This window comes from Gadus morhua, chromosome 16, assembly GCF_902167405.1.
Source record: "Gadus morhua chromosome 16, gadMor3.0, whole genome shotgun sequence".
Taxonomy (NCBI): domain Eukaryota; kingdom Metazoa; phylum Chordata; class Actinopteri; order Gadiformes; family Gadidae; genus Gadus; species Gadus morhua.
In genome coordinates, this window is record NC_044063.1 from 29,197,043 (window position 1) to 29,223,957 (window position 26,915).

General features: G+C 45.7%; 1 protein-coding gene across 1 annotated transcript in view; it reads right to left on the reverse strand.

The window, feature by feature from the left end:
- ecel1 (endothelin converting enzyme-like 1) overlaps positions 1-26,130 on the reverse strand; it is a 52,569-nt gene extending 26,439 nt beyond the window's left edge. The window contains exons 1-7 of the mRNA XM_030381229.1: positions 25,823-26,130; positions 23,175-24,344; positions 22,704-22,772; positions 21,818-21,928; positions 21,581-21,673; positions 20,021-20,145; positions 10,348-10,570 (exon numbers count right to left, since the gene is read on the reverse strand). Coding sequence (XP_030237089.1) covers positions 10,348-10,570; positions 20,021-20,145; positions 21,581-21,673; positions 21,818-21,928; positions 22,704-22,772; positions 23,175-24,056 — 1,503 coding nt within the window. The 5' untranslated portion in view covers positions 24,057-24,344; positions 25,823-26,130. The remainder of the gene's footprint in view (positions 1-10,347; positions 10,571-20,020; positions 20,146-21,580; positions 21,674-21,817; positions 21,929-22,703; positions 22,773-23,174; positions 24,345-25,822) is intronic.
- Positions 26,131-26,915: the final 785 nt, after the last annotated feature.

Here is a 26,915-nt window from a genome sequence, read left to right on the forward strand (position 1 = left end):
AGTGGGCATGACCCGGACTGAGCCGTACTCGTTTTGCCCTCGTCTTCAGTACTCCTCCGTTGGGGTACTGAGACGCCTGAAAGGGTGCCGGAAAATTCGAGCTACACACCCCCTCCGTTGATTGGTCAACAGAATCGTCACTTCCGGGCGACGTGGTGATAAAAACAAACAAACAGTAGTCTCGAATAGGGCTGTAACGATACGCGTATCAAAACCGAAATCGCGACACTCGTGAGAAGGCAGAAGCGCGATACGCCCTTTCTAACTCTCCGGTCAAATTGTCAGATTAAAATTTGCTAATAATTTGTCTAAATAATAGTCTGATGACACCGCCCCCTCTTATCGATGCCGTAAGTATGCAACGAGATGCCCTCTCTGTGATGACAGCTCTCCGTGGCTACGGAGGATTGCACTTCTCCACAGCCGTCGAAGTCCTCATATGCGATATGAACGACATTTATCCAGAGGGGGCCAAGCGCGAAAAAAAATGCCTGTGTGATCCCTGTCTCTATTGTTTTGTGTGATTTGACCGGCAGTTGGTCTGCTTATAGGTCGGAATGAAGCGGCCACCGATTATTTGCAGGATGGGTCCTTTATTCTACCGGACTCGTTCGCTTCTTCACTCTACACACACGCCACGGCTCGCTCTCCTCACTCGTCCACTCACTCGCTGACGTCACTCACACACAACCATATGCACACTGCCATTCTCGCGCACACACATACGCTATTTGTAACCATGCGTTCACACCAAACGCGACGGGGCGACAAGATCAAATACAAAGTGAACGTAGAGACGCGTATCGGGCGAATTTTTCGCGAGAGAAAACCGGCGATAAGTTTTGATTTGTTGCGCCACACTTTTGCCGTGCACAGGCGAGCGCGCTCACGAGAATTTGTTGCGCGAAAAATTTGCTCGAGTTCAAATTCTTGAACTTTGACGCGAATTTCGCGTGATGACAGCCAATCAGCGTTCAACAGCGTGGCCACTGAGACACATGTGTAATGTAACAGCCAATCAGCGTTCAACCGTCAAACTCAGTGCAGTGCAGTCCGGGGTGAACTACAGCATGGAGGAGAAAGTGAATGTTGCCGTTTCCGACTCCCGGAGCTCTATATATAATATAATAATTGGGCTTCTCGGGGTTTGTTTACCGGCTTTGCTATGTTTCCGGTCTTGTGTTTTCCAACGGTTTATTAGGTAGGCCTATCTAATAAATCTCTGTCTATTCAATACTTCATTCACTGCCTCTTCCGTGGTCATTACAATATTATGAATATAGTGCGTCGGGTCCTCCGACGTCTCTCCCTCTTCCACAAAAGGTAAAAAAATGCAATGGTGGTTATCTTGTTGTGGCGCGACAAATTCGACAAAACTTGCACAGCGACAGATTATGATGTGTGGCGCGACAAAACTTCGGCGAAAACGCAAAGTTTTGAATTTCGTGTTTGGTGTGAACGCACAGTAACGCTATGCCTCGTTATTGCGACGTTCATGACGTTCATGTTTTTTCCCCATCTATTGAAATTTAGGCTATTAAACATCTTGCATTCTATACGGCCTGATTATGTCATTATTTAAGCTACATAGCCTGATAAGAAGTGCTTTGAGTGTGAGAAAAGCGCTATATAAATATATATATTTGACTAAACCAACCAAACTAGTTGAGGGTATTTGCCTACCTGCAAGCATCCTACAACTGCAATCTTTGGTTATTTATTCATTAATTTAGCTATACTTTAATAGTATTCTTTCTGTTCAAATCTGTTCAGTGTTCCAAATTATTTGTTATTAAATGTTACATTAAGTTAATTTTTATATAAGTTTTGTTTAAATAGAATGCTTTTTAAATTAGAAAAATCATGGGATGTATCGAACCGTGGGTCAAAAATCGTGATACAAACCGAATCGTTAGTTGGTGTATCTTTACAGCCCTAGCCTTGAGGTATTATTCTTTACAATGAACATGTTGCGTAAAACGCTTGCTTGGGCGAACAAGGAGGTGGAGACGTACCTCTGCATTCTTGGGGAGGAAGACGTTGTTTACGATGTTTACGTAGCTGCCGCGGCGATCAACATCCGGCCTACCATAAAGGGTACTGTCGGCGGTGGAAACGCAACCTCTGAACTGAGCTGGGCTATACCGCCCCCTCCCTACCGGACTGAGGCGAACCGAACCGTACCGCACCCTTTAGTGGAAACCTGGCACAAGTAACTGCCAGTTAAAAAAAGTCTAATATCGTATGTCACACCGCAGGACAGCATTTGTGTTTCAAAACAATTTACTGTAAATATTATTTTTGTACTTAATAGCATTTTGAAAATTAACTTAATTCAATAAATACATACAAAATAATGCCAAGGCATTTATAAGTTGCTCCAAACACCTCTGCTTTATTGAACTAATATTTACATTTGATGAATCATCAATGTTACTGTCACACCGTAGGACATTTTTCTTGTTCACCTTAAAAAAAAAACACAAAACTAATTTTGATTACAAAATCATAATTTTAAAGTAAAATACTGTTATATGTTTCACTGCCATTTGATGGTTTAATGTATTTAAATTAACATTTATGCCTCATTACAAAAAATCATGCGTCACGTCATCTGGAACTCCCATAAAGTTGATAATAAATTGGCGGATTCAGAGTTTGCGGTTCAATAGATCATCAGTGAAACATCGTTGCGAAACAATTGGCACCTCTAGCTAAATGTAGTAACCTAGAGAACCAGCTACAACATTGTTTTCAACAAACGAGCCGTCTTTAGCGAACGGTGAAATGCATTGGCTTCTATGAGCTGTCGGCTTTCAGCCGTGAGTTTAGGGAACCGTCTGCAAAGTGCAAAACTGAAAATTTCAATAGCGGTACCATTATTGACTCTAGAGCCCCACAACCTTTCCATAGATGTATGGCCTCTTTATGGTCCTACTACAACCTTTAGTTTTGAAAAATATATCATCTAATTTTTGAGGATATTTTATTTAGGAACAATTTCAATAGCGTTGCCATTATTGACTCTAGAGCCCCAAAACTTGTTAAATAGAGGCATGGCCTCTTTATGGTCCTACTACAACCTTTGTGATGGGGAGAGGGGAGGGAGTGGAAATATGCATTGGTTGGAGGCACAGACCTTTTCGATTGTTGTAGTATTTGTGTTATGTTATGTTTGTTAAATAAATGTAAATAATTGTTTTAAAGATTATACTTGTATTACGTTTAATCTCTCCATATTTCCCCTGCTTATTACTGTGCACAAATGTACTGTATGTACACCCTTCTGGTGCTGGCAGACACATAGATACCTCCCTGCAGGGTGCGCTTTGCAACCACACAAAAAATATTGCGAGCGGAAAAATAAACATTCCATCTCCGCTGCTGCAACTCCATCCTAGGGGAATCAGTGAAGACCCTTATTATACTACCAAAGAAGTGTCGGGCTACTTCTAGCTTTGTATGTGGGTTAAAATAGTGTGTTTTTTGTTGTTTTTCTTGTATGCACGTGCTGTTGCTGAAATACGGAGATGCTGACAACTTGCAGCCTCCAGACGTTGGTTGCTGCCTGCTCCACCCCCGGCTCTGCCCATCCATTCAGACCCTTTCACTGTGCCGCAGAGACACAGGGGTTCTTCTGCATCAAGGCCTCAACATGATCTGCCCGATTTTTCCGAAGCCTTCGCACACACAATGCAACCATGTTGCATAGCATCGTTCTAAAATTCTGCAAACCTACGTAGCAATGTGGAGGTAGACTTATCAACCAACAATTAACCAATGTACACAACATCTATGGAAGACAGATTGCAAAATAAAGTCAGTCCCTTTTATCAACCAATGACTGGTGAACACACTTCCAGTTCTTCGATGTCACAGACTCCTGAGAAGGAGCTTCTGTTGCCAGAGCATGAGTGACACTGCTAATGTTTTCCATGTTCAGACAAATAGTTAAATCTGAATTTTGATGCAAGCTAATTCAAATCATGCAGAACAAACATTTCCAAATCCCACTCTGTCGTTGCAGGCCCCTCCTGTTCATCTCCAAAAAAATCGGGACCCTTCATGCATTAAACAAGACTCTAGTTTCTGTGTGCGCAACTCAACCTCTAGTTATAATTAAACCCATGCTATCATGTGGAAACCCCCATGTCAATAATGTAACAAATTTCTGGGTGAATAATATAATAACATTTTGCCTATAATGTTACAACGCATAACATTTTGGTTCACCTATTACGCAATAAAGCAAGCATAATCATTTTCTCCTTACATTATGAAGAGAGCATAATAATTTTTAAGCCATTTTCACACATGTCCTCCGAGATTCGACCCTGATGGTAATTCACACCTGTTCTTTATATGCAGACATCGATGTCATTCAGACATCAGGAGATCAGCGGGGGGTTTAGGGGGGTGGGCTTGCAAGGGGCGGGATATGACGTAGGGTTTAAGTTTGCAAGAGGCGGGATAAGTGTGGCCGCTGTCAATATAGTTTGTTTTGGTTTGACCTCAGACAAAATGGAGGCAGAACGGACAGAACTCATCACGATCATCATGTTGCTAAAATGATGCATCATATATTCCGTTGCATCCACAAAATCCGAAGCATCGATCGATCGATTAGATTACAGCATGATTGAGAGACAAATAGAAGAAATTACTAAGAAAGGCGCCGCGAACGACTGCGTTACCGGAGAAAGAGAGCGTGTTTTTTTGCTTAATTTCACATATAACACTTGGACATTCATTGTAATTTATTGTACGATGTGTACTTTTAGGGTTATGATGAGACCTATATTTTAGTGTTCACGACAAATGACCTAAAAGCAGTGCCAATATTTAAATATTTTTAACCGTTCAGTGTACAAAAGGCATCATTTAGGGGACCATTCAATGACTTGCAGAAGCGTCATTAACACAACCCACTCAAGTGGTGTGAGAAATACAGACTTTCTACTCCTCATTCACATATAATGTAATTTAAATTTCCTACAGAGAAAATACTACCTCTGGGTAGTATTATTCAGGAGATGATCATGGTACAAATGTCATATGTTGTTCCCACATCCGGCCCATCAGGAGAATATCAGGACTTACACATATGTCTGAAAGCAGCTAGTGTGTAAACATTTGATTCCATAATAAAATTAGTACATTGATGGGTTACAGGGGTAATTGTTCAATGGAAAGTGTAGTATACTACTACTAGATAATCAATTAGCTTTAACTGTTATTTAGGGCTCAAAGTGAGATTGACATTTTAAAAATGCATGGCAGCTACTAAGTTGAAAATAATAATAACAGCTAAAAATTGTGTTCATTTACAGAAGCACCTTAGTGAAATAAACTTAGTGTTAACAGCTAAGGCAGCAACCTTCCTTACTATAGTGAAATAAAGCACAGGCCTTTGTAGGGGAGGGGGAGAGGGAGAAGGGGGGTTGTGAGGGCAAAATTGCAGATTCTATATTGCCTACCTGACGTGACAGTTTAAGATGTTTATTTTATTTTTTTCTAGAAGAATACGCCATTGGGATTTAACATCTTTTCAAGTGACCAAGCTACACACAAAACATTAGAAAAATAAAACAACTACAGTAAAACAGTCGGCAGGGAGGATATTAATATCGCAAGACATTTTGGGAGGCTCAAGGAGAAAGGTAATATTAAGTTTGAGCAACAACGTGTAGTCTTATGGTGGACTCTATAGACATAATTCACCATACTGTGTTATCGAAATGTTTTCGTTCTGCGTAATAAGGACGCTGTCTCTTAAAGATCACGTAACCTGTGTGTTGATATGCCGGTTAGCGGGATGTTTGAATTTAACAGTTGATGTAGTTTGGTGTCGACGTGAGAAATTATCTCACAATTATTATCGCAATTTTTAAAGTCTTTTTAAGGCTGGGAGAGTGTGTCGACGGCAGGGCCGTTAAAACAGTTGGAAGGGGAGAGGGGGGGGATATCAATAGGCCTATCGAAAAACATTGTGGGAGGCTCAAGGAGGTGGGTAATATTTAAAAATAAATAAAGTTTTGCAAAAAAGTGTAGTCTATAATAGACATAACGTCTCAGCTGGGAGAGTGTCTCGACGGCGGGGCTGTTATCTCGATCTTGCTGTTATCTTTCCCATCTGTGTCCGTGCGCAAGTGTGTGCAGCAGGGCTGTACGGTAAATACTAAAATGTATATCATGGTATGATTTGAGGCATAGACGGTAACGGTATTATATCTCGGTATGTTCATTTTATCTTCTAATTCCGATATAAATGCTTCTGAAGAGGTAGAATAGTGGTAAGGCTGCGGACAAAAAAATGCTAAATCTTTTCTCAAGCTACTTCCATCTCTGAAAAACACTTATGTTTAATAGTATGGATTTCTTCTCCACTTGCTCGCGGACTGTGCCGTATTATGCTGCGTTTTATTATCCATCCGTCTCGGAGGTCCGAGGACGTTGCCTAGCGACACGGACAAACACGCCGCTTTTCCTCGGACGGCGAACTCGCCATCTCGATTGAACTCAGTGGTGACCGAGCAAATTTCCGAGACAGAATTCAAGATGGCTGCGCCCAGTATGACTTGAAGTATGAACTGTTTTCATTGTGCTTGGACCGCTTTGGTGGTTTAAATGGCAATTTCAATCACTCGTATTACTGCAATACCTTACTGCATCCGTATCTCCGGCCTATATAGCCTACCTATTTTGGAGCGCCGGTACTCTGCCAATGCTACTGCGACAACAGCTTTCCGGGTGGCGTCCATGTTTTCCTCCAAAGACCGAGCGAAATAATAAAACGCGGGCGTGTGGGCGTGGCGTCAGATCTGAGATCCGAGTCGGTTCGCAGAGAATACGCAGCATGAGAGTTCAACCGAGATGGCGAGTTCGGCGTCCGAGGAAAAGGGGCGTGTTCGTGCGTGTCGCTAGGCAACGTCCTACATCGCCACACACTTCGCGATCTGACCGTTTTGAGTACACCATCCGGGTCCTTTCAGTACACTTATTTTCGCCCGATCTAAATCGGAACGCCCTACGTACTCAAACTTAGGCTAGTAAGTACGGATAGTATGGATATTGGAACACGGCACTGTAGTTTACGGATCCAAAAATGGCAGCAGAAGCGTTACCTTTCGATGCAGCCTTAGATAGTGTTTTAAGTAGTTTAGAACTCAAGTTTATTTTGAAAGAATAGCAACTTTTGGCGTTAAAACTATTTCATCACCAAGAAGGATGTCTTTGCCCTCCTACCAACAGGCTTTGATTGGCTATGAGCTACGTACAGACTCATAATTATAGCTTTCTTTTATCACAGACACATATTGGTAATGTCATTTTCTTTACCTTGACAAGTTACGACGGATATACTTCCGTCTTCATCAGGTCACACGGGTGTATTAGCGTGACGAATTCTTATCAACTGATGTTAACGGCGATGTGATCTACCAGTCTTTTGACTGGTGAACCAAACCTCCTGCTTTCAGTCTGCTGTCCCCCAGGACGGCACTCCAGGTATGGGAGAGCATATTATGCTCCCTCATCTCTGTTCATCGTCTTCGGGCTCCTCTTTCTTAAATAAGAAAGCGGAGCCTGAAGACAGCAGGAGGCGTGGTTCACCAGTCAAAAAACTGACAGGTGGATCACATCTCCGTTAACTTCAGCTGATAAGAACACGTCACACTAATACACCCGTGTGACCTTTTGATGAAGACGGAAGTATATCCGTCGAAACATGTCAAGGTAAAGAAAATAACATCTACCAATATATGTGTCTGTGATAAAAGAAAACTATGAATATTTATCTCAAGGGTAGACACAATGAATGCATTACAATCATTGTTTGTAATAACGCTGTTTAAAAGAACGGCGTTAGGTAACGCTGTTATTTTTTCAGTAACAGGGTAATCTAACTAATTACTGTTTCCGTCTTTACAACGGCATTGCCGTTACTGTAGTAAATGCGGTGCGTTACTATTAATTGATTGAACTGCATAATCCGAACGCACCCCTGGCTCCACACACAAACTGCTCCGGAGGAGACCGGTTGGGTTCACAACGAGATAAGTGATTATGATTGGCTAAGGCAGAGTAATGTTTCATGGTAGCCAATCGGATCCAGTGTTTTTCACAAAAGCCAGGACACGCTCGCCACACACACACACACACACACACACACACACACACACACACACACACACACACACACACACACACACACACACACACACACACACACACACACACACACACACACACACACACACACACACCCCAAACTGATTCGATTAAGCAGCAGAAAAGCAGGTCCGGAGCAATCCGATGAAAAGTTGGCATTTTCTGTAGTATTCGGCAGATGTTCCACAGCCTTTGCAACCAAGCAAATTAAAATTCAGTTGGAAGTATATCAGGAACTTCAATGGGCAGTTCAACCATTTAAAAAATCCAAATCCAAAATCCTTGACATGTAGTAGGCTAACTTACTTTTTTTTTTTACAGTAGCAAAGTTGCAAAGTTACTTTCCCTGTTAACTAGTTACTTTTATTATAGAGTAATGCAGTTACTAACTCAGTTACTTTTTACAAGTAGTGAGTAACTATAACTAATTACTTTTTTGAAGTAACGTAACACTGATCATCACAACCATATGATAGACATTCGTAGCGCCCAATAAACGGCTCTGGGCAATCGTAAACCACACCTCAAATACGAGAAAATGAATGTGTGGTTCCCAGACGGCAATAGCCTGGCTAACGGCAGAACTCATCTACATTGAGATGAGGTCTGGCGTTAGCCAGGCTATTGCCGTATAGTTTGGCCATCTCAATTTGGCTGAAGTCTGTGCGGGCATGTAACGCGTACCTGGGATCGAGTGTTTTGATCATCTCTTTAAAGCCCTTTCTATCGACATTTTGTAAGGGAACCATGTCCTTACACAGGTAAACAGTGACGGCGTTTGTTATCTCGTTCCATCGCTGGCTTTTTTTGTCCTAAGGACTGGCTTTGGAAAATGCCTGCGGAAGTGATGTCTGAGATGCAGAGACACCTTCACGCTACCAGCGTCTGTCTCGTACGGTGTTGAATGAGAGCTTGTGAAGGGACTTTTGCGCAAGCACGCAATAGTCTGCATGCTTGAGCAATAGCATACTGCCTGCGAAGGCAGGAAAAAGTAGGAAAACTGACGTTGCGCCGAACTGAAAAGGAACTACGTTTCGTCTTTACTTTTTACATGAAAAAGTAGTTACGTTACTGTATTAACACGTTACCTACTTTGTAATGTATTACACACAGCACTGTCTACCGGTCACACCGGTCTCACGGTAACGTCAAAATCCATACTGTAGCGCAAATTCGCACCGGTGTACTTTATATACTGTTTATACCGTACAACCCTAGTGTGCGGTGTGTGTCTGCACGTGCATGTGCATGCACGCATACACATGCATGAGATGCGCGGATGGGCTATTATTTCATCCGCAACCGCATCACAAACGCATCATGCATCCGCACCAACGTTTAAAAAATTGTCACGGCATCCGCCCAATCCGCGGTTTAGCTGCAACTGCCAATCGCCCATCTCTAGTATGCATGCGTGTGTGTGCATTGTGTGTGTATGCAGCGTCCTGCACTGCCTTTGTCACGTGTGGTGTGTGTGTGCGTGCATGAGTGTTCTTGCGCGTGTACGTATGTGTGCGGTTTGTGTGTATGTGCGTGCGTGCGTGCGTGTGTGGCTGGGTGCTTGCGTTGTACGTGCTGTGTGTGTGTGTGTAAGATGCAGGTTGCTTGGCACATGCGCACTGACCAAGTGTGCCGAATAAACTTGTCTGACAGGCCTGCTATTATACAGTAGCAAAATTAGAATTGCGCGCCAACCCACGGTATATAACCATTTCTCATTCATGCTCGTCGCTGTGGTTTTCAATGTGACTCGTTCAAGGGCCGAGGACCTCCATCCAAGTCCCACCACCACCAGGTCTAGACTCCATCAAGGGAATCATATCCATAGTCACACCACAAGGTCTATCCCCCATCAGGGGGATCATCTCCATAGGGCCAACACCACCAGGTCTAGACCCCAACAGGGGGATCATATCCATAATTACACCAACGGCAGGTCTAGACCCCATCAGGAGGAATCTACTCCGGCAGACATCATGGATCCATCGTCTCACAAAAAACAATCAGATGGTGTCAAATGGGCAAACGTATGATAAATCATGTTGTTCATTTCCAGCCTCTCCTGATGGACACACCGATACCCGTCTTTATCCAGACATTTGCTCGGGGAAAGCGGCCGCTTTACTCAACACGAGGCATGTTTCCTGTGCTCCTCGATGGACAGGAGTCCCGACCTACCTTTGCCTTGCTCTGCGAAGAGAAGTGCTGCTGGACGAACATCGCCCCCAGGGCCATGCCGAAGTGCTTATTGGCCTGTGTCAGACACAGCCGGCCCAGCTCGAGCTGCCGCTCTGTGCCGTCGATCTCACGGGAGAACTCGTGGATTGTGCTCCGGAAGGCGGTGGACAGGTGCTCGCTGAGCGCCGCCACGATGCGCCATAGCATGTAGTTGTGGAGCACCCTGGGGAGAAGGCGGGGGGGGGACAGAATCCCTCAACATTAGTGATGCCCCTCTAAACATCAACACGCATTCACATATGTACACACGTGCGCATACACGCGATTAGACACTCACACACACCAACACGGTATCACGCGATTTAGTGGTCATGCGCACAAACGTTAATCTATTGAATCATGTCCCAGAGCACGATTGTCCTACATTTTGTTCCACACAGAACGAAATGTAAACCAATGAATGTTGAATGGGAGCATTTTTCAGACGAGACAGAGAGAGAGAGTGTGAGCAGACAGTACAGTGCACCCCCTAGTTATATACTGTATATTTCAATATTTCCGATTTTTCAAAAACTGAAATGAACGTGCTCCACAGAACGCGCATTTCTCAGACAATTAACATGCTCCACAAAACTAAACGAGAGAGAGAGAAAGAGAGAGAGTGGCTTCAGATTGGTTTGCGCAGACAGAAGAGTGCACCCTCTAGTTATATGTATGTCCATATTTCCGATTTTTACGCAGACCTCCCCAAAAGCTGAAACGAACGTGTGTGGTAGAAAATAACGAAGGTTTAAAAAGGATATTTGCCAAATGTTAGAAATAATAGTGGAGTGGAATGTACCAACAGGGGCGAAGAGCGGCAGGCTCTAGACCATGTTCTACTGTTATTCAACACCTCAGATGATCCGGAGTTGACCGGCAAACAGATAAGACTCAGATAAGACATCCCTCTGTAGTCGATGACATCAGTCTATTTCTCAGTTCATTTAGATAATAAGTAAGGTTAACTCAGGCCGTAACTGTCGAAAACGATCCGGTTTCGTTTTATTCGGTTCAGGAATATCTCCGTTAAGACAGTCATTGCAAAACCGCATCGAGCTGTAGAAACGCTGTAGTAAATATTCAAGGCGCTGGTTCTCCAGAGAAAAAAGTGGAGCGCATCAAGCCTGCGCGCTGTATACAATTAAACATTCAGTCACGAGGAGATTCCACCTTTTAAATTGAGCAGAAATACTTTTTAATGTACAGTTAGTAATTACATTTATCAAGGGGCTTTATTTAAAGCTACAAAAAGTATACAAATAAAATAATAAATAGAAAATTCAACGCAACTCTGACGTCCCCCAGCTGGTGGGGGGCTAATGACGTCATCGTTTGCGTTTCAGTCGTCACACAAATCCTAACACGAAACGGCATAGGTCTGGATAGATTTGAGAAATGTGCGCTTTCGGGCACCGGATTCGCCGGCTTCGTCTGGACCGGTCGGTCGAAACGCACAAGACTTATGCGGTTTCACCAAAAAATCGGCTTTGTATGGACGGGGCCTTAAAGTATGAATTATACAAGAATATAAGGTAAATATATTTACAATGGAGCCAAATGTTAAACACTTGATATTACCTGGCTTTCCTTGGTCAACAAGTACTTGCGTTCTCAGGGACATTTACATGTGTTCCTCATTTACGCACAAGTGGCCCCTCAAAGACGGCTGGCTCACGTCATGATAAGAGGAAACGCCCTCCCATGGTTCCTCGTCTGTGGTCTCAGAATGTGTATTCTGTAGACTTAAATTAGAATTAAGGTAACTAATTCATACCCCGGTTAACATCAGACACTACCAGCTTTAGGATTATGACTGTATATGCCGACAGACAAATAAAGTGGCATTAACTATTACAAATAGGCCTACATATATTACTGTTTAAATGAATATTCCTTTCACAGGGCTCATCTCTTAAATGGCATTAACGCAAACCAATTTTAATGGCGTTAATTTCTTTATCGCGCGATTAACGCACTTTTGGCTTGGCAAACGTCGTAGTTATTTTACCTGCTGTCCGCTGTCAAGCAACAACTAGTCACGTTAGAAAAACTACAACACCAAACCGGATCTAGCTACACCGGAAACAAAACAACAAGCACGCTGCACACACTTGTTGGGGCAAGAAAGGAGCGGGTGAAAAACTCCTTAAAAGTCTGTGTGTTTGTCACTCTGTTCGAGCCTGCTGCACGAGAGTTCAATGTTGTCATTAGCTGTTACGTCTTTCTGACCAATCGCAGTTCAAGGCCCACCTGGGCGTACCACTTCGGGAGGGGCCGCTCAGTTACTCCCCTCTAGACAAAATCGACTTGGTTGCGACGTTGACAGTTTTTTGAGAGAGTGAGAGGTTGCGGGCGCACAGCTCAGGCGGCCGGACAGCGCTGCAAGGAACTTTTATAAACGCAATATTGTTATCCCGCAGTAATCAGCCCGACAGCTCCGAAACGTTAACGGCCCAACGGGAATTCCCCCGACTCCCACTCCGCCACCGTGTGTGTGTGTGTGTGTGTGTGTGTGTGTGTGTGTGTGTGTGTGTGTGTGTGTGTGTGTGTGTGTGTGTGTGTGTGTGTGTGTGTGTGTGTGTGTGTGTGTGTGTGTGTGTGTGGGCTTTATTCGATAGCCTGGTAATGTGTATAGGCCTACATAGGGTAGGAATATTCATATTGGTTTAAATAATAATGATAATAATTGATCTGTGTTTTTTTTAGCGCTTTTCTAAATACTAAAAGACGCTTGTTATAGTATTTCCCATCTTTGCTGAGCAAGAGTTTTGTTCAAGAGTTCAAGGGATATTTCGAAGAGAAAAAAATGTGTGATTAATCTTGAGTAAGCGATGACATTTATGCGATTAATCGCGATTAAATACTTAAATCGCTTGACAGCACTAATTAAAATATATATTATATATAAATATAAAACGATTTAGTTATAATTAGAGCTGTCAGTTAAACGCGTTATTAACGGCGTTAACGCAAACCAAATTTAACGGCGTTAATTTTTTTATCGCGCGATTAACGCAATTATTTTATTAAAAAAAAAAAAAAAAACTTTTTTTTTTTTTTTTTTCTTTGGCTCAAAACAAAGAAGCAGTAGCCTGACTGCTATGTTCAAATGACATTTGTTCAAAACAGTCGTTTAATTGCACTATAGGCTCTTTTTTTGTATCATCCTGTTTTGATTAGTGTATATACCAATGTTGTTATCAATAAAAAATCATTTGCACAAGGCAAGCCGATGCACTTCAACATGTTGATAAGAGAATTAAAATGAGAAGAATTATGGGACAAAAAAATCAAGGGATATTTAGCATAGAAAAATAATTTGCGATTAATCGCGATTAATTAGAGTTAACTATGACATGAATGCGATTAATCACGATTAAATATTTTAATCGCTTGACAGCTCTAGTTATAATATTATAAGTAGACCATGTAGGTTATGGGCCGAATTCGGTTAAATATGTTAATATAATTATATCTACATTATTATGACCATTGCGCCTTTATTTTCTTGCCGTTAACATTATCCTTTCTCGTTTACCCTTTCATGCATTTATTGTTGTGTGGAGCACGTTCGTTTCAGTTCTTGAGGAGGTCTGCTTAAAAAAATTGGAAGTATTGACATGTATAACTAGAGGGTGCGCTGTACTATCTGCGCAAACCATTCTGAAACCTCCCTCTCTCTCTCTCTCTCTCCCTCCCTCTCTTTCTCTCTCTCTCATTTCGTTTTGTGGAGCACGATAATTGTTCTGTGAAACGCGCTTTCTGTGGCGCACGTTCGTTTCAGTTTTTGACAAGGCCTGCTTAAAAAAAAATCAGAAATATAGACCTATATATAACTAAAGGGTGCACTGTACTGTATGCGCAAACCATTCTGAAGCTCCTCTCTCTCTCCCTCCCCCTCTCTCTCTCTCTCTCTCGTTTCGTTGAGCACGTTAATTGTCTGAGAAACGCGCGTTCTGTGGAGCACGTTCGTTTCAGCTTTTGAGGAGGTCTGCGTAAAAAATCTGAAATATTGACGTGTATATAACTAGAGGGTGCACTGTACTGTCTGCGCAAACCATTCTGAAGCCTCCCTCTCTGTCTCTCTCTCCCTCCCTCCCTCTCTTTCTCTCTCGCTCTCTCTCGTTTCGTTTTGTGGAGCACATTAATTGTTCTGTGAAACGCGCGTTCTGTAGAGCGCGTTCTTTTCAGTTTTTGTGGAGCACATTAATTGTTCTGAGAAATTAGCATTCTGTGGAGCATGTTCGTTTCAGTTTTTGAGGAGGTCTGCTTAAAACAATTGGAAATATTGATATATATATAACTAGAGGCTGCACTTTACTGTCTGCGCAAACCATTCTGAAGCCTCTCTCTCTCTCCCTCCCTCTCTCTCTCTTTCTCGCTCTCTCTTGTGGAGCAGGTTAAATGTCTGAGAAACGCGCGTTCTGTGGAGCAGTTCGTTTCAGTTTTTGACGAGGTCTGCTTAAATAATCGGAAACTAGACGGTGCACTCTACTGTCTGCACAAACCATTTTGAATCTCTCTCTCTCTCTCTCTCTCTCTCTCTCTCTCTCTCTCTCTCTCTCTCTCTCTCTCTCTCTCTCTCTCTCTCTCTCTCTCTCTCTCTCTCTCTCTCTCTCTCTCTCTCTCTCTCTCTCTCTCTCTCTCTCTCTCTCTCTCTCTCTCTCGAGCATGTTACTTGTCTGAGAAACGTGCGTGATTTGGAGCACGTTCGTTTCAGTTTTTGAGGAGGTCTGCTTAAAAAAATCTGAGATATTGACATATATATAATTAGAGGGTTCACTGTACTGTGGTCGGCTTAGCTCAAGAGGTAGAGCAGTTGTCTAGTAACCTAAAGTTTGCTAGTTCCCCCAGCTACTCCTACCTGAGTGTTGATGTGTCCCTGAGCAAGACACTTAACCCTAACTGCTCCCGACAAGCTGGCTGTCGCCTTGCATGGTTGACTCTGCCGTCTGTGTGTCAATGTGTGTATTAACAGATGTAAGTCGCTTTGGATAAAAGCGTCTGCTAAATGTCCTAATTGTAATTGTACTGTCTGTGCAAACCATTCTGAGGTCTATCTCTCTCCCTCCCTCTCACTCTTTCCTTCTCTCTCTTTATTTCGTGGAGCACGTTAATTGTCTGAGAAACGCGCGTTCTGTGGAGCATGTTCGTTTCAGTTTTCTGCTTAAAAAAAATAAGCAATATTTGAAATATTGACATATATATAACTAGAAGGTGCACTAGACTGTCTGCGCACACTCTCTCTATATCTCTCGTCTGAAAAACACTCCCATTCAAAATGCATTGGTTTACATTTTGTTTTGTGTAGAATGAAAAAAGTAGGACAATCGTGGTCTGGGACACGATTCAATAGATTAAAGTTTGTGCGCATGAGCACGAAATCGTGTGATACCGGGTTGCACACACACACACACACACACCCACACACACACACACACACACACACACACACACACACACACACAGACACACACCTGTACATTGTTAACAAGAGCTGTCTAGTGACAGAAGCTGTTTGCTTGGCTGTTGCTCCTCATGCTGTGCGCCCACCAACATCCACCAGATGCTGCTACTGTCTGCTCAGGCTACTGCGCAGAGGCTCTGTGTTAACTGATGAGGCTGAATCAGGTGATCAACACTGGGATCACCACACACTCACCACACACACACTCTGCCACTTGCAAACACTGGCACACCAACACCCAGACACACACACACACACACACACACTCACACACACACACACACACTTGCACAAACACACACTCTGCCGCTTACATATATACACAGGCACCCACACAAACACACACAAACCGACACACCCATACACATGTTCACGCACACACACGTACATACTCGCTCACACGAACACGCGCAAACATGCATACAAACAAAAACACACACACACACACACACACTGGACAGGCATTTTCTTTTAATTTTCATTTCATATTTTCAATTTCCCCCCTCAAATGACAACGTCACTGTCCACAACGTGGTCGCCTGCTCATATTCTGGATAACAGCAGAGGACCTGGGTCTCCTCGCTCTGCTGCAGCCCCATGCCAGCCCACTAATCTATTCCAATCCAAAAAAGAAAAAAAACAAGACTGAAATAATAGAGTGGGTGTGGTTTGTTTCTGGGTGAATGCATGCGTCACTGTGTGAGTGTATTTGTGTGTATGTGTGTTTGGGAGTAATCAGAGAGATAAACGAGGCCAAGATCATAACTTAAGCAGTTAATAAGCACGGTTGTAACTCACTCTATAATATCATGTTTGGGGGTGATAAAACATCAAATATAATACAGGGATGACATTTCCTTTTCAAAGAAAGTTCTGCGGAGATCAGTTTCAAAATCCAGCACTCGTTCTATGGCAGATACGACTCAACATAATCACAGATCATTCAGCACTGAAACCCCAGGCCCTCATTGATTGTTTATAAAGATCCATAGCCCTGTCCCTCATTGAGTGTTTATAATGGTCTATAGCCTGTCCCTCATTGAGTGTTTATAATGGTCCTTATCCCTGTCCCCCACATGACTCTACCCACATGACGCTACCCACATGACTCTACCCACATGACTTTAACCCACATGACTGCAGACATGAATCTACCCACATGACACTTCCCACATGACTCTACCCAAATGACTTTAACCAGACTCTACCGACATGACTCTACCCACATGACGCTACCCACATGACGCTACCCACATGAGCGGTGAATTTCACGGGACAGATTTGCCCCCCTGTTTCCCTGTGTTCTAGGATGGGCTTGGGGGGGGGCATGGGCACAGCAGGATGCGCCCCCTTCTGGTGCTCGTCTGCTAACAATTAGACGACAGGTGTGTCTCGGTGGGGGGTGGGGCTAATTACCACAGTAGAGGCTAATGGCCAGGGAGAACACACTGCCCGGGACAGTCCCCCGCATCCATGCGTTTCTACAGGTAATGGGCCTTAGGCTCAGCTGTCAACCGCCACATACAGCACACACACACACCTGTAATGAATTCAAGTATATTCATACTATCCCAGCAAGGCCCAGGAGAGAGACAGAGGAGACTGTCTCTTGAACATGAAGAGGGCGATCAGAGAGAGAGAGAGAGAGAGAGAGAGAGAGAGAGAGAGAGAGAGAGAGAGAGAGAGAGAGAGAGAGAGAGAGAGAGAGAGAGAGAGAGAGAGAGAGAGAGAGAGAGAGAGAGAGAGAGAGAGAGAGAGAGAGAGAGAGAGAGAGATTCAAAATGGTTTGTGCAGACAGTAGAGTGCACCGTCTAGTTTCCGATTATTTAAGCAGACCTCGTCAAAAACTGAAACGAACTGCGAGAGAGATGTGTATGGCCATGCATTGCCATTAGCATTCTCATGTGAGGATTTGCTTTAGACAGCCTCGCTCAAAAAGAGAGATAGAGATAAAGATAGACAGACAGAAGGTAAGACGTACAGACAGACAGACAGACAGACAGACAGACAGACAGACAGACAGAGGGTGAGAGACAGACAGACACACAGAGGGTGAGAGACAGACAGACAGAATGAAAGAGAGTGAGAGTGAGAGTGAGAGAGAGAGAAGATAATTTATGGGTTAGACCAGTGGAGCAAGTTATAGGGTATATAAAAGAAAATGCAACAAGCCAGTGATGGATGAAGGCATTCTGTACACAATATTGGTTGTCTGGTGTCTGGAAGACAAATAGCGACAGCAGCCCCACATACAGACGGTTGGAGTCATGATGGAACCAGATATCCCATTGGAATCTTCTTGGCATTATGATCGGCTCCAGTACAGTACCATATCTTTCTGATCAATCATACACGTACAATAGAGAGAGAGCGAGAGAGCAAGAGAGAGCAATACAGAGCCAGACAGAGAATCATGGTCAGTGATGGGGAAAAACGAGGGGAGGAACAGAGATCGAGCTTGAGGTCGAGAGTGGGAAACAAACATTTAAAGCGAAAACATTAAAAAGCAAATTATACAGACTACAATTTCCCAAAACAAATGAAAGTCGGCCATAAATTGTGATCTGAAAGTGGAGGTTGGCTGAGGCTGACTAATCCTCAGCAGCCTGCCTGGACGATGTTAGTTCTCAATAAAAGAAGAGCAGTGTATAGCGCAGAGACTAGTTACCCACAGGAGACTGGGTAACAGAGGAATCAATAGGTAGCAGGGTTCACTGGGTAAACAGTAGGCGAAGACTGCTGGTGGAGATGAGCCCCCCTATAAAGCGAGCCGAGAAGCCGTTTAAGAAGCACATGGGTGTAAATGGAACGGAGCGGGAGCCAGCCCACAGGCAGAGAGGAACAGGGCCGGCCGCAGTCAGGGAAAACAGGCACGCCTGGGCCCGAGACCCATGGTTCCAAGAGACCCACAGCAGCGTGAGACGAGGGGTTCTTCCAAACGGGCTAACGGGCTGAATGCACAGAGCAGTAGATGAGGAGACGGGAGGGCTCCTCTGGTTGGCCAGGTGTTCAGTGAGCCAGTCACTCAGTTTAATAACCAGCCACTCTGGCACCCAGCCAGCCGTGAAGTAGGTGTGTTAAGACAAAGCGTGCGGCTGGTGGCAGTGTGTGTGTGTGTGTGTGTGTGTGTGTGTGTGTGTGTGTGTGTGTGTGTGTGTGTGTGTGTGTGTGTGTGTGTGTGTGTGTGTGTGTGTGTGTGTGTGTGTGTGTCAGCACAAAGCAGAGCTTCGATCGGGCCCAGAAAATCAAGCCCGACCCGACACATTAACTGTAATTATGAGCCCGAGCCCGATTTCAACCCTACATTTTTTTAAATACATGGGATGCGTGCGAGTGGAGGAGGCACGTGAGCTGCAACATGTGTAGTGTTTTTTTACTTTGTGTAACTATGTACACATTTGTTACTAAGGCCTACTCTGCTTAATATATATAGGCCTATAATATTTCTGTTTATGGCATATATTTCTCCTCAGATTAGGCCAATCAAGCAATGATTTAAAAAAACAAGGCCCGGCCTGACTCGGCCCGAGGATAGTTGTGGGAAATATCGGCCCGTCCTGGCCCGCGGGTTGGGTCGGGTCGGGCTCGGGCTCGGGCAGAGAATCTAAACTCTAGCACACAGCCAGGCAACTATTGGAGAGCTGTCAGTGCCTGCAACAAACTCTGTGATATGTGGCTGCTCCTCCAGCTTACTTTGGAGTCTGTCGAGAAAGTGAGAATGTCTTGCCAGTTGGTTTGTGTCTTTGTGTGTGTGCGCTCATGTGTGAGTACTGTGTGTGTGTGTGTGTGTGTGTGTGTGTGTGTGTGTGTGTGTTCGTTGGTGTTCATTTACGTGTGAGGAGTGTAGAAGGTACAGGGATCAATGATAATCAGTGGCTGTTGAGCTGGACGTTGAGCCAGTGATTCAGCCCACACACGCCTTCACGCACACATGCTTCTTCACCGAGATGCTCATGCACACGCACGCACGCACACACAAACACACACACATATACAATAAAGACCTCAAAACAAAAGCGCTTACACATGCTTGAAAAAGTAGAAACTCAAAAATGCATGAGTCTTATTTTATGGATTTTCTGCACACCCCTCTGACATTTTCATCTAACGCCTCTCTTTCTGTCTACCCCCGGCACACCCCCCTCCCCTGGGTGCTGAGCCTACCTCTTGGAGGTGGTCTTGATGATATCAGAGACCTTCTGCATGTAGTCAGTGGCCAGGACCACAATCTCCTCCTCCTCTGAGAAGTTGTCGCGGAAGATGCGGTCCAACAGACGCTTCCAATGGAACTGAGAGAGAGAGAGAGAGAGAGAGAGAGAGAGAGAGAGAGAGAGAGAGAGAATTCAGATAGAAAACAGCGGTGGGCTTGACTTAATGGGAGTTGGTGCTACTTATAGGAAATGTTAGATTCATATTTTATATCATTTGTGAAGTCCAATATCATGGACTTGATGTCACATTTAATACAGAAACTCTATCCCCTACTGAAGTTCAGATCGGTCTCTCCTTTCAACACACCATATGAAATGCTAAAGTATATTGAGCCTTGCCAATTTCAGGATGTTTAAAAGTGTTATTTATGCTATGTTGCACAAAGTGCGATGCAGGGGTGTGTGATTTGTAGGTGTGACTACAGGGTAGGACATGTGGTGTGCGTTGGCGTGACTACAGTGTAGGTCCAGGGGTGTGCGTTGGTGTGACTACAGTGTAGGTCCGGGGTTGTGTGCGTTGGTGTGACTACAGTGTAGTCCACCTCAACTCCCCTTCCTCCTCCTCTCGGTTCCTTCCCCCCTCCTCCCCCCTGTTTCTGTCTTTCTTTGTTCCTTCTCATTGTCTCCCTTCCACCACCTGCGGTCCCAGCCTTTAATGTGTCCCCCCCCCCTGCCCAGACACACACTCATACTGTGTCCTTTCCCCATACCTCTGCCCCCCCCCACCCCCTCTTCATCTCCTCCTCCATAATCCCTCTCTCTCTATCTCCCTCCATGTCCTACAGGGCCAGACTGCCTCTCCCCAACACAGTGTGTGCCAGTATTAGCTGGAATGATAGAGATGAAGTGTGTGTGTGTGTGTGTGTGTGTGTGTGTGTGTGTGTGTGTGTGTGTGTGTGTGTGTGTGTGTGTGTCGCTTCAGTGCACATTGAATTTCTAGCCCTGTGGATCCACACAGTCACTTGTGGCGCTGTGTTAAAACGCTTCACTAGCCTTCGTTCACATCTTAATCCATGCAGAAAAAAGGGGCATTTACATTCTCTCAGGCAAACGCACAAATACAGTACGAGACAATAGACACACTGCTGCTCGGCGCACACGCGTTTGTGTGTACTTATGTGTGTGTGTGTGTGTGTATGTCCATGCGTATGTGTGTATGTGTGTGTGCGTATGTGTATGTACTGTGTGCGTGTGCGTGTGTGTGTGTGTGTGTGTTTATGTATGTGTATGTATGTACGTGCATATGTATGTGCATGTGTGTATGCATATGTGTATGTACGTGCGTATGTGTGTGCATGTGCGTGTCTGTATGCATATGTGTATGTATATGTGTATGTGTGTGTGTGTATACGTGCTTATGTGTGTTTGTGTGTTTGTATACGAGTGTATGGATATGCGTATACGTGTGTGCGTGCGTCTGCGTGCGTATGCATATATGTATGTACGTACGTAAGTGTGTGTGTGTATATGCGGGTATGTGTGTAAATGCGTGTGCATGTGTGTATGTACTCACACCAGGAGCGCTGCGCTGCAGTTGTCTCAGAGTGATTCGGTTGTACATGTTGCTGATGTCTTTCCTCTGGTCGTCGTATTCTGAGACGGTGATCTGGATTACACACACACATATACATGCATAAAACACACAGAATTCACTTTAAATTTCTCCACCCTCCTTCTGACCCAGCCCCAACACACACACACACACACACACACACACACGCACACGCACACGCACACGCACTCCACCTACATTGGCAAGGCGTGTTTCCAGCTGGAGTATTTCCTTGGACTTAAGCGTTGCGTTGTGTGCTCCCAGCATGCTGAGCAGCCTTTCCATCAGGGCCTTGTAAGCTGCGAGGATCTGAGAGCAGAGAGAGAGAGCAGAGAGTGAGAGCAGCGAGTGAGAGCATAGGTTGAGAGCAGAGAGAGAGCAGAGAGTGAGAGCAGGCAGACAAGCCTCAGTGGTCAGTGGTACCAGGTCTGTTCAGCTCATTCTTCCTCCGTTCTTCACTGCGGTTTGACTGCTTGTTGTGTTGGTGTAAACAATCAAGGCATCCAGTGTTGTGACGACCAAATAAGCATGTCCAGAGGAGCTGGAGTGTGCGCTTGGACTCGATTTCCATTACAAGAGGCCTGGTTTGTTTGTGTTTGTGTTGCGATGCCGCTAACCAGTGGCACGCTTGTAAATGAATTGTGAAGGAAGTCAAGCAATTAGTTTGGCAGCACTTTACAATCATTCACATTCATGGCCAGGATAAGCTGCCAGCAAAGACAACCAATGAGAGGAACTCACTGTCGGCTGCATCGCTGCAATAAATAACACTTTCATGTAACTTTTGTTATCCCCAAGGAAACCGACTACAGGTGTGTGAAAACAGTCGTAAATCCAGCGATGTTAACAGACTTTAATGGCCGAGTCGCCTCCATCACAGAGAACAGGCGTAAGAGGGGGCTGGTGGTGGGGGGGGTGACATATGGCCAACAGGACAGGGCAACAAAGACAGGAGATGACAGAGCGAAGCCTCTGGTTTAATCTGATGAGAGGGTCGATACATGGACAGATGGGCCGAGGAGGGAGAGGGAGATAGAGAGTTAAACAGAGACGAAGAGAGAGAGAACAAGAGAGAGGAGAGTACCTTGACACTGTCCTCATCTTGACCCAAGTAAAGACTCCTCTCTGGTAATGTGAGTCCCTCTTGATCAATCTACGCGGACACAAACACACACATAAGCACAGAAAATTTAAAATATGGCATGTTGTAGTTAGGACATAATGAAGGTGGGGGTTGTTCAGTGGACTGAAGTACGTAAGAGAAAAACCTAATTCTTGTGTTAACTGTAATTGTAAAGATAGTTCAGGAAATAACAATGGAGTATTGTGTCCCTCTCCAAAGGGGAACAGAGGGCTTGAACACAGGATAACATATGGTATTGTGTCCCTCTCCAAAGGGGGACAGAGGGCTTGAACACAGGATAACAGATGGTATTGTGTCCCTCTCCAAAGGGGGACAGAGGGCTTGAACACGGGATAACATCTTGTGTGTCCCTCTCCAAAGGGGGACAGAAGGGCCTGAACACAGGATAACATCGGGGGATCTGCTACTCACCCGGATGGCGTTCCTGGACGAGTTCTTGTCGTCCACGTTGACTGTGAGGGAGAAGAACACTGCGGTGCTGAACACGCCCTGCGTCCGGTACAGCATCTCGTTGAAGTCGGGCCGCTGGGGGGCGCCCTCGTCCTCCCAGCCCGCACCCCCGGGCGCCGCCGCCGCCACCAGGTCCCATCCCCCGCAGCTGTCAATCACCTGGCTCATGGGCAGAGAGCCCAGGGCGTCAATCTCCCGGATGTCCATGCAGGAGCGGTAGAAGTCCTTAACCTTGCGCTCGGCGGAGTCGGCCCCGCGCCGCCTCACGGGCTCCAGCAGGAGGCGCCGCAGCTTCTCCTCGTTGTGCTCGCCGATGGCCGTGATGATGCCGTAGCTCAGCTTGTCCTCGGGGATGCCGTGCCGCCGCAGCCAGCCGCCGCATGCAAAGGAGTAGAAGTCCTGGCAGGGCTGGATGGTGGGGTCGATGTTGGCCTGCACGAAGCGCGCGGCCCGCAGCAGCGTGCGCCGCCGCTGGCAGTCGACCCGGCACAGTGGGTCGGTCTGCGCCTCCAGGGAGAGGTACTTGAGCGCCAGCATGCTGCCCAGGATCACACACATGCCCGCCGCGAACACCAGCGCCGACAGCAGGCAGATCTCCCGCCGGCTCCAGCGTGGCAGGCCGCCCGCCCCCGAGCCCCCGCCCCCGTGGGCGCTGCAGGGGTCTCGGTTGCGCCCGGCGCCGCTGCTGCCGCTGCCCCCACGACCCCGCGCCACGTGGCGGTCCAGGCTGCCCCCCAGGTGGAGGGTCATGCCGTTGCTGAGGACGTCGCTGCTGTAGCGCCCGCCATACTTGATCTCCTGGAACTCATCGTAGTGAGCGGTCAGGGAGTAGGTCTTCTCCATGGCAACCGACGGATGAGGGGAGGGGCTAGGTACTGTTGTCAAGGTGCAGGAGATGTGTTCTCAAAGGGGAGCCATGAGTGCATCAGTGCCGGGGGGGGGGGGGCCTGAACTGGATGTCTGATGCCTCTTGCCGTGTTCTTTTGAATGCTCCTTCCCTTGCTTTTCTCAGGTCCTGTCGAAAGAGTGTCTATGGATGGGTGCGGGCGTTTGATAACTGGGGTGCTGCTCTCTTCCACTCTCTATGTCTCCCTTCCTCTCCCTCCATTTGGTCTCTCTCTCACCGGTCACCTGGCAATAAAAAGGAGGGAGAGGGTAAGATGTGAACCATGCTTTATTTGTATTGATTCATGGTTTATTGTGAACGGCGATGAGGATTTGAGAGGAGCGATGGATTAAGGATGATATAGAGTGATGACGAGGTGAGGATTTATGGGTTTGGGATTTTCAGCCTCCATTGAGAGAAGGACAGACAGCAAAAGGAGCCCACTTACTACGTGGAGGACACGGCCGTGTGCACACTCACACACGTGTGTGTATGTATGTGTGTGCATGCGCGTATGTGTGTGCATGCGTGCGTGCGTGTGTGACACACACACACACACACACACACACACACACACACACACACACACACACACACACACACACACACACACACACACACACACACACACACACACACACACACACACACACACACGTCCAGAAATGAGGATAAATGTTGTAAAGCACGTCTAATGACACGATACCAAATAAATAAACAAAAGTATGGTTCTCTTTTATTCCCGGACGAACGCACCAACATGAGAACGTTTTCAGAAACTAAAATAAACCCTTGTTCATACAGGGTGTCAAGGGTTTTTATTCGTTTCGCACTCGTTTCGAACCAATAACTATATCGACCAGAGATAAAAGTTACACCAACAAGACCCATAATACACAGACAACACTTTTACGCACAGAGCAGATCACACCCTCCCCACACTGCGCCCAATAACCAGCCTTAATTAATCTCCGGGAGGGTCAATGGATCGATACAAGGAGGCACCCGAGGGTCGGGTTCAGATTTACAATCCAATTCACTTTGTCGCTGTGTGGATGATGAAGCGCGGGGAACGACACCAGCCCAGCCAATGATGGTGCGCTCTGACCAGGGGGGCCGGGGAGGCTGACCGTGAGGTCCAGAGCCGCTCCTCCTCCTCCTCCTTATCGCCCGTGGCCAGACGCACATGCGTCAGGGACGCAGAGTTGGACACGGTATAAGTAGCCTGTATTTCTGCGCCAACTCCAAACTTGCCTCTTGCATTGTGAATATGCACTTACAAATCAAATGGTCAGTGATCCTTTCTTTCTCCTCGGATATGTCGCCTGGTCTAGAGTCGTGGTGTCACTCATTGTTGCAGTGACTCGCTCGTTTAAAACCATCAGCTGCGTTAGCTACTTCTCTTTGAGCAGTCGAGATCCAAACCCACACAGTACTTTTGTTCAGTTCATTAGACATTTAGTATGATATTTAAGATTGGTCTCAGGGTGCAACCCGTGATCTCCGGATCAATTAGATCATGAGATCAACCAGTCGTTCAGGTAACACCTAAATTAACGAGAAGAACAATTCAGCCAAAGGACGCTTTAACTACGTCGTTTCCCTATATGAATGTGTTAAAAATTCTTTCCGTTTCTGTAACGGTCCCATGCCACGGCCATGAATCTCAGTCCATCACAGACATGAATCATTATCAATGAGTTTGTTTGAGGATATAACTCACATGGAAGAAGTTCTGCCCTTCGATTCGTCTCGACGCGTTGCTGGAGGACCGCGTCTCCACAGTAGCTCCAAACTTGGTCACTCCTCACCCGTCCGTCTATCTGTGGTCCAGCTGGGGAGGGACGGTTGGATATCTGGCAGAACAATGCGCGTTAGGCATTGGGGTGAGTCGTCTGGATAACCGAAGCCCGCGGGGGAACCGGACGGCAGCTGGTCGCTCGGCTGCAGACGGTGAGCTGTGCCACCTTCTGCCGCTGCTGCAGCTGACACCGAATGTGGCGCCCAACACGGTGCTGGAGCTAGAGCGAGCCTAATGGAGGGGAGGGGACAGACGGAGAGGGAGGGAGAGGGAGGGATGGAGGGAGAGGGAGGGAGGGAGGGAGGGAGGGAGGGATGGAGAGAGAGAGAGAGAGAGAGAGAGAGAGAGAGAGAGAGAGAGAGAGAGAGAGAGAGAGAGAGAGAGAGAGAGAGAGAGAGAGAGAGAGAGAGAGAGAGAGAGAGAGAGAGAGAGAGAGAGAGAGAGAGAGAGAGAGAGAGAGAGAGAGAGAGAGAGAGAGAGAGAGAGAGAGAGAGAGAGAGAGAGAGAGAGAGAGAGAGAGAGAAACATAAGTGTGTGTGTGTGATGCGAGGGACGCAGAGAAAGCAAAAACTTATTCTCCAATAAGTGCGCCCTATTTCTTTGATTGATTATATTTGGCCGCTGCACTGTGTGAAATTGCCAAATCAAAAGGGCTATTTTCATACATCTTCAAATCTAAATAGTCCCTAAATTATCCCTATGAAAACATTAATCTGTTCAGGGAACCAGAATCATAAAAATAAGGGGAAAAGCCACGCTAAATCAAATGGTCGTCTAATAACATTATGCAAATCAGTTGAGTATCTTTACAATCCATTGAAATGAGCCCATTGTTCATGAGGAAGTCAGCACTGAGGTGATGGAGGCTGGGAGGCTAGGAGAGGAGGGACGGACATGTTGGGTGGAGCTTTTCTTCTTCTGCTCTCACACATGCTAATACTGTATGATGTCAATGGGTTTGTTGACATTTTATAAGCTGGGATGAGGCCTGTCTCGCCCTGGCTTCTCCATGGCC